Below are 13,411 nucleotides of genomic sequence, written 5' to 3' on the forward strand. Positions count from 1 at the left end.
TGGCTAAATTAATTAAATTCTTAATACTTACAATACATAAGCACTAAAATAGTATTTGAAACATCACAGAAAGTGATCATTGGCAAAATAATAACATTAATAAAAATTACAATTTTTACTGTGAGTAAATTCCTTCTGGCCTATTTTCTTCCCTGGCACTTGAGGGCAGAACTTCATCCAACAGAAAGAAGCCCCACAGAAACTAGGAATCATTGACCCTATCATATGAATAATTTTGGGATCTCCTTAGAGAACTTGAATGTCAAAAGGGTTTGTAAGACAAGAAAACAATTTTAAAGGAAGATTAGTTAAAAAATTTCAGTGAAAAATGTCCCTCAGAGCATGGTTACTGGGGAAAGGTTGGCTTAGAGAATCTCACATCACCTTTAATTACAGCTCTGAAGTTCAGCTTCTAATTTGTTCAGTCAGCCACTTCTGTGTAATGTCCCCATTTTTAGGTACGGTTAAAGCATCACCTATCCATTTTACTGCTAATGCAGCAAGGGGGCAATCACCACCTCAGTGCAGAGCTGGCAGTGAGCAAAGGTGAAAGAGCACTCAGAGGAGAAAGCTCATGGTGAGGTCAGTGCTGTAAGGTTAGAAAAGATAAAGGCTGGAAAGCTTGACAAAGACTCTAGGATTTTGGCTCAGGTAAGCTGTCCATGTGTCCATGGATTCAAAAGGCAGACTGAGAAAGCATGGTGCTAGACTGATCTGCCTTTGTATAGGCAGTAAACCAAAAGAAAAAGGACTGAAGTGATGAGACAGCAGAAGAAACAGAAAAAGAGAATCTAGGGGCACATTCTTTGCTTCACAGAGATAAACAGAAAATAAAGGCTTTGACACTTAGTGCATGCTCCTTCTTCCCTCACTGCCTAAAACCCCTGCAAAGAATAGTTCTACTGTGTATGATTGGGGAAAGAAACTACAAAATTATTTCCAAAAAAGAAACATGCTTGGTTTGTAGCTAACATCTTCCACATTTTATTAGTTAATTCCAGTGTAAAATTAATTGGTTTCAAGTCTTATGTGTCTCTTAATATTGGAGTGTCTTTTTCTTGATTGACCTTGTTTTCTTTTGCTCTGTTATTCACTTCAGAAGTGTCAGAAACACAGCCTTAATTATGTTGCTTTGTAATCTAATCCAGCTTTCTAGTTTTTAAACAAGCAGAAGGTATTCAACAGCATGTCTAGGGCTCAATTTCTAAATCTTGTTTTTATGCTCTAATTTGGTGTCCCTGTATCACATGGCTGTGTTCAAATGTATTGATTGTACTGAGGAATGGAATAGAAAATGGATCAGGCTGTGACTTTTGTTTGTACTTTCCAGTTTTAATGTAATTGTTCCAATGGAATTTAAGCTTTCAGAATGCAGGTGCTATCTCAATGATGACCAAACTTTCCTTCAATGAATCTTGCATGTTGTCAGACAGTGTGAGGTATTACAAGGGAGAGAAGGATCATGAAGCTGTTAATGCTCAGGCCTGAGAAAATGCCTTTTTGTTGGACTGTACCCACACTGGAGTTTTGTGTTGGTTCAGCACCAGGCAGAGCTTTTGGCACAGTTTCTGGAGACACCATCATAGAAGTTGGTATTCTTCCCTGCCACATCCTCAAATTGGCTGCTCTTTCAGGTTGATGAGACCTTTTAGAGATATCTTCAGTTTTCTGTATGCTCATCTGCTGATTCTTTCTATCAGCCAGGCATTTGATGCTGTGCTTCTAGAAGCACACCTGTGTATCCAGAATAGAGCTTAATATATTTTTTTAAATAGTTTTGACATTAGCACAGAGGTCTAAAGAGTAAACTTTTTACTCTACAAGACAATTTGTTCATATATATTTGGGGTAGCAGGAAAATATTTCTGAAAATTCATAAATAGGGTCATAAGAGTGAAATAAAAATGTTCTAAACTTCTTATTTTTCCTGAAGATAGCCTTATATATCTGAAGACGCTAACTTACGTCACTGTATATACCTACCTTATAGGTGACAAACCTGAGCCCTTAAGTTCATAGAAGAATGTCAGTAGTGCATACAGGAAGAAGTATAAACAAAGCAGGTGTTCTCCTTCGATTCGCTAATAAGATAAAATGGAGGAATTGATACTTGAAAAAAAATAAAAGTAGTTAAAATTATATCTCTATCTGTGAAAAAAGTTAAATTAATGAAAATAGATATTACATTGTTTCAGCAAATAGATATATCATAAATCATGCTTTCTTGTACTTGTTAAATACTTGGTCCAAGCATAAAATTAGTAACTTCCTTATGTTAGCAAGTGGGCGCATATTTTCTGCTGTCTTTTGCCTGTAGCCTAAAGGTGGAAAGATGTAGCTTTTTATTTGTTTTGAATCAGGTCTGTTATTTTTTTTTAAAGTTATTCCAGCCGAACACATCCATTTGCCTGGGTTAATCCATCACTAATGCTTGTTTCTGTTACTGAGCTGTCTTGCTGTATCACAAAAGTGTGATTTTTTTATCACCCCTCTCAGAGAAGCAGAAAGCTGAAGATCAGTGTTTTGTCCAGAGGTCCAGCATTCTGATTGTCTTACCAGCACTAATGATGTATATAAATATCTTTTTAGCCACTCTCTTCTTGAATTTAGTCTTAAAAGTTCAAATGTCCTATTCTCATTTCTTTTCCTAAACAACATGACAGATGGAAACCTATGGAAATCACCATAAACAGTGCCCCAAGAAAGTCTAGCCATTTACATTAATAACAGAAAGAACAAATAATCTCCATGTCTTTTATAGGCAAATTAATATTCCAGTGACATCAGTTAAGAAGGCTGTTGAAGTTGTGGGGTTTTTTTTGTTGTTGTTGTTTTGGTTTTATTCTTTTTTTTATTTATTAATTTTCAGTAGATGACCAAAGAACCCTTTTGTGCTGGGTTGCCATTGTAAGCAGATTCCAGGCACAAAAGAGCCAGTTCATCACAGAATCCATGGAAGCCTTGTGGCTCACAGCAGCAGCTCATCTTGATATGGTCATTAGAGTCTGTACATAGGTGACTATTCATTAAAAGCTGACGTGCTACAGCTAGCTGGGTTTTCATGAGATATATGCAGTTATGCTTCTTAGATAGTCTTAGCTCTTTCAAAGAGCATGGATTTTTCAAAACTTCTGCAAAAGGGTTTGATTGAGTTCCAGTTTTGAACAACTACATTGGGTTACTTAGTGTGTTCAGGGTCTAGGTAACAGGATGTATGCCCTGGGTTTGTTTGTTTTGGTTTTTTTTTTTTTTTTGTGGTAGGTAGGTTTGCTTTGGTTGGATTTTGGGTTTTTTTATTAATTTATGTACCACTTGTGGTGAAAGGATTCTGTAAGAGTCTAGAGCATTTCCTATGTGATGGTAGCACTAAGACTGCAAACATAGAATGTTGCATAAGGGAACAATCTAGCTCCACTCTGTGTCCCAAAGGTTTCAAGGCACCAGTGCGGAGAGATCCAGAGTATCCTACATCAATGGTTTAATGTGGACTGCAGTCTGAGCCTGCATTCTACAAAATTCATGAAAATTCAGATGCTGATAGGGAGAAAAATTGGTCTTGGCTTCTTATTTGTCTTGATTAGCTCTTCTGAAATATGTTGTTTGAAGTGGAATTATGTGACAGATTAATGTTTACCTTTAGACTTTGGTGGGTAACATCCTTCCTTCTGTTGGTCCAGGTGCTAGAATTGTTATCCCAGCCACTTCTATCATAAGAGATCTCTACTGATGAATAAAGGTGCAAGTTATTATAGTTTTACCTCTCTTTTTATTGTCTTTTTTTCAGTAAAATATTGCAGAGAATTAGCATGGTTTGTGTAACGGAAGTTTGTTCACATACATCTGACTTCAGTATTTAGGCATTTTTAGCTAGCAAAAAATCCTTTCTTCCATGAAGAAACTGTCTGCTCAAATACATCTTGGTAATTCATAATAAGTAAATTGAGATTAGATAAAATCAGTGTGTGGCCAGAGTACATTTTAATAAATGAGGAGAGATAAGGATATTACACATGTCTGAAGAAAGAGAGTTCAAAAGGCTTTCTATTTACCTTGGCTATTCGAAATGTATTAAAGACTTCATTGCATAAAGCAAGTTAATACCTTTATTTCTCATTTTTCTCACAGCTGCTAGAGAATCTGTCTGGCTAGAAAGAGAAGAGAGAGCACGGCAACATTATGAAAAACACCTAGAGGAACGCAGAAAGAAGCTAGAAGAGCAGAGACTAAAGGAAGAGAGAAGGCGAGCTGCCGTAGAGGAAAAGCGAAGGCAAAAACTAGAAGAAGAGAAGGTAAGAACGAATGTCATGAAACAACTTTTCAACTTCTCTTGCTCTATCAACCTTCTTCTCTAAGAGCTGATGTAAAGAATGCAACGTGAGCCACGGTCAGTATGAGAGAGTGTGTGGAAGGATTTTAAGCCTTACTTGCACAGGTACTGCTTCTGCTATGAATCAAATGCGGTGAAGTTGAGCAAGCCTGGATTACTGTGTATGGCACTGTGCAAACTCATGCAGAAAAACAATTTGGGCCAGGTTTGTATGGTTATCTGTTAATTCTTAGCCATTCAGTTTAAGGGTAGTTAAATATAAGTTGCCCTAAGAAAACCTTTTCAAAAATGAGTGTGCAATGAAATATGCTCTTGGCTGATTTGTCTGAGTTAAGCCGGGAAGTATGTGCAGTGTGTAAGTCACCTCATCCTTGTGAGTGTTGTGTTTCCTATCTCTTCCACTCTTATGGTATTTAGTAGATGGGAAGTAGCACTAGCATGTGTTTGTGTAGTAGCAGGGCCACTTAAACAGATCTTACCTTTTCAAAATTTCAGTTAACGTGCTAACTTATTTATGGCTTACTTGCTGCCTAATTTTGTTTGAGTCAGTGTGTCCTAAGTTGGCAGCACATAAGCTTAAACACCTAAGACGCCTACTTGGTTTTGTCCATGTGATGGAGGGTAGCAGGGTTTGATAAGAAAATAAAGCTAAGAGCTCAATAGTATCTAAACGTGTTATCCTGTTGTACTCAAGGAACGACATGAAGCTGTTGTACGTCGCACAATTGAAAGAAGCCAGAAGCCAAAACAAAGGCAAAACAGGTGGTCCTGGGGAGGAGCACTACACAACCGCATTAATAACACAGGTAAAGAGGGAGGCTTGCTTTGCTTGCCAGTTTCCCTTCCCCACCAGTCAATTGGAATTTACTTTTCTTCTTCTGAAAGGAAGAATGATTCAGTGTATGTTAGGTTGTATTCTTTTTTCTCTTGGTCCTGTTATTGCTAGCAGTGGCATGTTTGTGATATTCTTGTGTAGCAAAAAGGTAACAAGGAGAAAGAAATCTGAACAAAAGTTACAGCTTGTTTTGGGAGTTGACTTATTCTGTAACTACCTTGCTGCAGCTTCTCACTCCTGCTGCTTTGCTGTTGTTCGTGTGTGTATACGTGGGTGTGCTTGTGCTGTGTCAATCTTGTGATATGAGCTACTGTGGCAAATGCTAGCTTTGTGCCTTTAAAAGTAGGTCTGGTGGAATGACCAAATACTGAGATTAAAGTAGGTAGAAGGAAGAAAAATATTTTTTTGTAATATGAGATCTGTGCCGTGTATTGAAATTTGGGGAAATAGAAGTCCCTTTTCTTCCCCTAAAGATTGGCAAATTAAGTGTATTTTAGCTATATGCTTTTCCTCCCAATTATCTTCTCTAACTTAATCTGCCAATCATTAATGTGTGTATACCCTGTTCAATCAAGTTTCCCAGAAGAGAACTTTTCCTTTACATCTTTTAACAGAAAGTGATCCTTTAAGTTCATTTCTTCATATTCCTATTTATATGTGTCTCACCTCTCATCAGGGGAGGAAAAAAAAGTTGAGAAAATAATGCTGTGAAATCTCTGTCATATATAATTTCAATAAACAGTTATTTTTTCATAAAAGGTTACTTTTTTTTTTTTGCTTAACTTTGTGTAACTTACTTGATTTTTATTTTATTTTCTGTGAAAAATCATTGTCTTGCATTCTGTCCCTAGGTTACTTTTTTGAGTCATCATTCACCTTTCTCGATTTAGCAGGCCTGGAGCACCACTTCAAATCTCTGGGTGGTGCTAGAAAACCTGGTACATAATGCTGTGGTTTGTTTTTCCTTCACCTGTAGCTAGTTCTGAGGAAGTGAGATCATCAGTAACTAAACCACCCTCATGTAGTTGCAATGCATGCTTAACACCATGATGATAGATTAGAACTGTTGTTAGTACCAGATTTTTCATTATTACTTATTTTTATGGTGGAGAGTTACTGCTGGCTGACTCTAAAGATTTGGCACAATTCACTGAAATGAAGCATAATATTCTATCTACTGGAATTCAAGAAGAGCAAATTTGAATATTTTGTTATTTTCTAAAGCCCTTTTGGCATACTGCACATAGGATTTACATTTTTGCACATGAACACAGACACATAACCAGCTGCATTGGCTGTTTCGTTGCTCATGGGTATTTTAATTCCTTTTTTTTTTTTTTCATTTCTTTTTGGTTTTTTTGGATAAGGAAAGCAGCAATTTTCCAGGCAATAGATTGCATTTGGCCTATTCTACATTAATAGGATTCATATTGCCAACACTTGTATGTGAATCCTTATGCTAAATGTCATTCATTTAAATAAGGTTCATTGACACGAGAAATGTTGTCATGTCAACAGAGGTGATTTTCAATATTGTCATTTGTTATCTTCAGAAGGCCAGTTTATGCAGTACTTCCTTTCTGCCAAATGTAGAGAAACTTTATGGCTGTACTGATACACTGTGTAGTTTCTCAGTGGCAGATTATAGATGAGATCAAGATCCCCATCCCATTCCTACAAATATTGTTCTGTTCTCAGGAAGCCTGAACATTGTTTGTCCAGTAGTGACTTGCACAGGGCAGTGTCCAATTTACCCCACAGATCAATTTGAGTTCATCTTGACAGCCTACAGAGCTCTTTTTCTTAGTTACAACATTTAGATTTCTCCTTTTTAAAACCCCTTTCTGAGTTTTTATTCTCCTCCCAGTATCCAGTCTGCCACTTGTATGCCCTCACCAAGTCATTCTAACATTAAAGTTAATGAATAATCAAATGGGGTAGGGAGACTCTTTCTTCAGTCCAACCAGTTATAGTGGATCCTATATAGTTCATAGATCTGGGGAGAGTTGAGGTATTTTTCATAGACTCTATTTCTATGAATTTTTTTGTACACAGTGAGTATCATTTAATCTATTGGGACAGAACAGGTAAATACAATCTTAATAAACTTGTCATAAATAAACAGTGGCAAATAATATTTCAGTAGCAGCATCTTTAATGCTGTCATTGTCCTGAGTTTGTGTCAGCTTTGAAAACAGTGTACGGACACATTTTTGCATACACAGACTATGAATTGGCAGGGCAGTTAGGCATATGCTCAAGCCTCATTGCATTTCAGCATGGTTGAGTGCTTTGCTGAGTCGTGCTGAGGTTCAGTACATGCTAAAACGTAAGCAAAAGCAGAATTGATTCTCACAGCATGTTTTGGATGTCAGATTTTCAGATGAAAATTTGTAATGGGAAATGTGCAGTTGAAGCACAGAGCTTGGAGCTCTTTTTGTTTGGGTTTTTTTTTTTTTTGAGAGAGAAAAAAGAAAGGACACAGCAGACTTCCTGTGACACACATATGCACAAAGTGTGTGCAATCTCTATTCTTGAAGTAGCCATCACCCCCTCAGCAGGACGCAGATGCTGACTGCAGCAGTTGTGCAAATGATGTAATGCCACTCTAAAATGTAGAGAAACTAAAATCAAATTATAAATTTTTCCTGTTATGTATGCTGAATAGATGCACTACTTTCTGCAGAGGCTGATTTTTTTATATCTGCTAAAGTATGTGCTGAGCTGGATTTTCAGCACTCTGTAAATAACTCTGGTGGGTGGTTTAGCAGTTATACAAAACTGTGTGATTTTTAACTAAATCCTTTAATTTCTTTGGTGCTTACCCTCACTTCCTTTGTGCACTAGTCTTCCCTTAATCTTTCAGCATGGCACTGTCACAATATTGACCATCTGCCTAGTAACAGTGCCCTGTCACCTTTTATTCAGATAGCAGGGTGGTTTTTTATGTTTCCAAGCATCTTGGTCCTTCCATGAAGTTTTGTGTTTCCAACCATCTTGGTCCTTCCATGAAGCTTTCTGTTGTAAGTCGTGAGCAAAGATTTTCTGACAATATTGAAAGTCTTTAGATTGCAACCCACTGAGTGATAATGAACAGAATATTTTACACATTTGAAGCTTAAATTGTGTTGTGCCCAGTCTTTGAGTCACCTGTACAACGTCTGCTGAGAAATCCATTTTATTTTGGAAGTTCTTGTGGTAGAGCAGGAGTGACCTAGTCCTGTTTTCCTCCTCCCACTAGTAAGCTAGGAACTTGCACTATTGCATGTGGGCTGTCAATTAGCATTATCTCCATTTGTTTTAGATCGAGACAGGCGGTCTGTTTCAACAATGAACCTTTCGAAACATGTTGATCCAGTCATAAACAAGCGGCTCTCCTCCTCATCTGCAACATTACTAAATTCTCCAGACAGAGGTACAGTTTTGAAGAAAAAAGCATTAAAAGAGCAGCAAGAAAGAATGTTCTGTAATGATGTATTACTTTGCACATAAAACAAGCTTCTGAAGTCATTTTCGGTACTTCATCTAAGTGAAAGTGGAAAGACTTCAAATATGACAAGTAAATAGGTGAACATTTTTTCTCGTGAGAACAAATAATTCTTGTTTTTTAAAACAAGAGAATTTACCTAAACAATCCTACCTTAGCAAACAATAAAAGTGCTTCTGTCAGGTTTTTAGTAAATGAGGTACAGCTATTGAAAGAATACATCACTCCATAGTGCATGCAATCATGTGTGACCTTTTATTTGTATTAGACCATTTTGTCATTTTTTTGTTTTCCTTTCTTTTTGGTAATAGTTCTTGAACGTCTAAGAACATGTTGCATGAAGCTTTCAAGCAGTTATGTTATTATATTTTCTGATTTTATTACCATTTTAGTTATTTTTATGGAAGAGTTGTTGGTGTTTTTCATATTGTCCGTTTATTGACTTTTTGTGTCCAGTTATTTCTCAAAGATTGCTTCATTTCAGTGTACATTTTTAGTGTTTACCTGTCTGAAAAAAGACAAACCATCAAACTTTTAAAAATTAATATAGCTGAATTGCTGCTGCTGTTCTGAGGACTTACGAGACTGAAGCATAGAGCTTAAAAGTTTTATAAAAGGATGTCTCTTGTGTAACTTGTGCAAAGAGCTTTACAGTAAAATACTTGGTAGGGATTTTTTTGTCCTCTACTGAGAATGAGTTCTGTCCCATTTCAATCCATAAAATTTTTTTAAAACCAATTTTTTAATGGGCTTGTAGTTGTGCTGTCTAGTTGATGTCATTATTTGTGTGTCTTAACCAAGTTCCAAGTTCGCGTGAACACATGTATCTGGTTGATTTGATGAGCCATGTTCATCTTAGTGGGCAAACCTAGTTGTACAGTTTGGTAACTTGTGAAAAATACATTATTACCTTAGGAAATAATTTATTCCTAAGCACCAGTCATTTCTTGCTCTAAATGTTGAAATCCAGTCAGTTTTAACTTTATTAGCTTTTCAGGTGTGTCTTTTTTTCAAATGGTTGCTGTTCATTGCCAGATGCTTTTTTGAGGAAGGGTCTTAGTGAAGTAGGCAGGTGAAAAGCAGCAGGCATTAAGTACAAAGGATAGTCTCTTATGGACGGTAACACAGTGTTTTAGCTTCTGCCACCCATTTCAAGTTCAGGAGACGTTAAACTCAATACTAGGCAGCCTAGTGGTAGGGAAAGGAAGGGAATATGGAAGTGACAGCCACATGTCAAAATGCTGAGGCATTTTTTGCTTGGCATTTTTACTAAAACAGCACAGAACCCTTTATGAGTCTCTTGTGACTTTTGCAGACTTCAAGACAGAAAGTAAATCCAAATGCTATAAATGCTTTTTCTCTTGTAAAGTCAGATAGCTCAATCTAGTTGAGCCATATATCTGAAGAAGTGCCATTAGTCTTTCCAGTGGCCTCAACCTCTTAAGGCAGGTGCTTAAAGGAAGGCTGTGACTACCTGCTCCCCATCTCACCTTCCAGAGGGCACCCAATTACACTTTGTCTGTAATATAGACTCCCACCTGCAAAACAGTGAGCTGGAGATAAGGATGATAAGCTTACCTACTAAGTGGCTTATAGCTGTCAACAAGAACTTGTCATCTGTTGTGCAGCACCTTTTTATCATTTGAAGGACATTTTTTCCTCTGGTGCAGCAAAAGACAAAAGTTTTCATTAACTAATTGGCTAAAAGACTGGTTGATGCCATTTCAAGTATCGTATTGCTGTATAGCTCTTCATCACAATTGTACAATTGGGCAGCTAGAACTGGCTCGTCATTGTGCCTTTATGTTACTGTAGTTAGTGAATAGTTGAAACTGTAACAGAACATGAACACATATTCAGCTGGAGAGAACTGCTGTTGAGCAATAGATTTTGGCAGTTGTGGTCTTTAAGGAGACCTTAGCAAGGGGATATTGCTTTTCATAAGGTATGAGTTACATACTTGAAGTTTTGCAAAACTTGCACTCTAGTTGTTTTCTTCCCCTGCTCTGCAGTGATTTTTCTTTCAAGCAGATGATTGTCTCAATCACTGCATCACTGTTTAATGCAACCATTATAGAAGACATTCAGAGGCTCCAGTATTGTTTCCTGTAGAAAGAGCAGTTTCCCCCTATCTACTCCTCACCATATTGTGCATGTGTGTAAGCAAACACGACATTTATCAATGAGTCTTCTTTGTGGTGCTCATCAGAAGGCCTGTTAAATCCCTGCCTCCCATCTGTTCCTACAACTAATCAAATGCTGCTGTTTGCTACTTGCAAATTACTCTGCTGCTGCTAAGACAACTTTCTAGTATTCAGGTTGTATATCCTGAAGACAAATACAGGTGATTGTAACCTATTTACTTTTGCCAGCGCCCTGTAACTTTGTGTGTTTTTTAGTTACAAGTTAGGTTATAAAGATCTTTAATCTATTGAAAATAACCTGCTTGTGGCTGGGGTAAGGGTACTTCCGTGTACTAGCAAGCCTATCACAAATGCACTTCCTGTATGAAAACGGAGCAATAGAGAGAGTTGGGCTTGTTCAGACTGGAGAAGAGAAGGCTCCAGGGAGACTTTACAGCAAAAGGGTCCTCCAAGAGAGCTGGGGAAGGACTTTTTACAAGGACATGTAGTAATAGGACTGAGAGGTAATTGCTTCAAAATGAAAGGTTTAGATTGGATATTAGGAAGAAAATCTTCACTCTGAGGCTGGTGAGATAGGTTGGTGGAGGAAGGTGGAACAGGTTGCCCATAGAAATTGTGGATGCCCAAGCTCTAGCTGGGTGGGGCTTTGAGCAACCCGGTCTAATGGAAGGTGTCCTTGCCCGTCAGAGGAAGGTTAGAACTAGATGATCTTTCAGATCCCTTCCAACCCAAAGCATTCTATAAATTTATGAAATAGCCTTTAGAGTGATAGCTTAACATGAGAACAAAAAATACTGCTTCCCCTTGTCTGTCAGATGGTTTGAAAAACTTAATGTTGAAAATATCACCCTGAGACATTAAAAACAAAAAGAGCAAGAAAAAAAAAAAACAACAACCCTGACCTCATTGTTTTAAAGTTGATCTTATTATTTTGGGATGTTCTTTATTTGGTATTCAGTTTTGCTCCAGTGTGGTTTGGACATCAAACTGAAGCTCTTCAATGCATTTAGGTATTAATACTTGTGTAGTTGGAACCCAGTGGGGGAAAGTTTGTCTGTTCTAGGTGAATGGTGGTGCTAATCTGTTAAAATATGTATTGAATGCGTGAAGTGTGATGCTTTCAGTTAGCTGTGCATTTGGAAAATTCAGTATGTGATGACCCTGACCCACAAAGCCAAGGTGCATCCAAACAAACCCTGATCTAAACCCATTGTAGAGAATCAGGGAGACTTCACTCCATGGCTAAAACTGTTTTGCCATCTCTGAACCAGGCCTATTGCTTATATGGAGAAGAAATTTTTTTGTTTTAGTTCACTGTTGTGCAGATCAACTAGCTCACTCCCAAACACTGCCTCAGTGCTTCAGTTGGATGCTGTGGACATGTAATTGCTTCCAATAGGGGATGTGGATACAAGCTCCTCTGAGTTAGGGCCAAAGATAATAAAACCATATTCATCTTGAGATATGACTTGAGATATGCAAGACATGGCAGGTGAGACATCGGTGTTCTAAATCATCAGCCTCTTAGCTGTGTCCTCTTGAGATTATTTAATCTCTGGGAGTTTATATGTGGCATAAGGCCTGCAGCTGGCCCACAGGGCCATATTTACATTGTGATACTTACTTACCATGTAAAGATAAACACCAAGAAATGGACAGTGTATATAGTACTGGTTTACTGGCCTAAAATATCAAGGATTGCTTTCTGAAGTTGTATAATCTTTGTATTAAACTACAGTAGAAGAGTTCTCCAAACTCATCCACAGTCATACTTGTGAGCCTCACCTACTAAAGCCTGAGACCACAGAAACCAATCTCTTGTCTTGCAACAGTAGCTTTAAACAGTGATCATACTGAGCATGGTGCCTGGAGATGAGAGGAAGCAATGACTTTACCATTACTGCATCCAGTTTAATGGTAGCTCTGTGATTTCTTCATTGTTAAACTGCAAGCTTAATGATAATGTGTGTGCTGTAATGGAGGTCTCTGTAGGGTATTTTGTGTGTCTGTATGATCTCTACCATTGTGTACACTGTACATTGTGTAAAAGGACAGTTAGGAAAAGAGCCTGCTGTGTTTGGGAGTCCTATATGTCTATAGTAATGTCCCTTATTGCATTACTGGAATTTAAGGGAGCAATTTGAGAAGTGCAAAACAGCACTGAGGGCAGATTAAACAATTATATTTTCATAGGAGGAGATTGAGATCAGCCTCTCTTTTCATGGGGCTCAGCCAGGAGTAGATTAAAGACAGATTCAGAGTTTATGTCTATTAAAAGTGATAGATCTCTTCCTTTAAAAATGCAAATGAATGTCAAGTTTGTTCCAGCCAGTCACTTCAATGAATATTGTAGAGATTGAGCCTCATAAATTTAAGCTGCAGTTTTGTTGCTGCAAACACTAAAATAAGGCAAATGAATGCTGAGATGTAAGAAGATCTGATTTTTCTTGCAATAACAGGATTACTGCTATAGTTTAAGCTTACTATAATGAACTACTTTGGGAACTAGTTGAATGTTTTGGCTTGTGATAGTCATTATGAAACAATTCGTTGCATTGGAATATCAAAGAAATACCCAATTCAATACAGAAAGTAACTTACAGGATTCTTCAGGTTAA

The 13,411-nt window shown here is 37.5% G+C and overlaps 1 protein-coding gene across 9 annotated transcripts in view; it reads left to right on the forward strand.

The window, feature by feature from the left end:
* The window catches only part of MAP7 (microtubule associated protein 7), a 99,394-nt gene that overhangs the window by 60,209 nt on the left and 25,774 nt on the right, over positions 1-13,411 (forward strand). For 4 of the 9 annotated variants that reach the window (XM_068184858.1, XM_068184857.1, XM_068184856.1 and 1 more), the window contains exons 4-6: positions 4,126-4,289; positions 5,022-5,133; positions 8,467-8,577. In XM_068184858.1, the coding sequence (XP_068040959.1) occupies positions 4,126-4,289; positions 5,022-5,133; positions 8,467-8,577 (387 nt within the window). Of the gene's footprint in view, positions 1-4,125; positions 4,290-5,021; positions 5,134-6,013; positions 6,101-8,466; positions 8,578-13,411 lie in introns of all 9 variants that reach the window. The other 5 variants (XM_068184854.1, XM_068184852.1, XM_068184853.1 and 2 more) reach the window with 2 other exon arrangements.

Source organism: Anomalospiza imberbis, chromosome 3 (genome assembly GCF_031753505.1).
Source record: "Anomalospiza imberbis isolate Cuckoo-Finch-1a 21T00152 chromosome 3, ASM3175350v1, whole genome shotgun sequence".
NCBI classification, from domain to species: Eukaryota; Metazoa; Chordata; class Aves; order Passeriformes; family Viduidae; genus Anomalospiza; species Anomalospiza imberbis.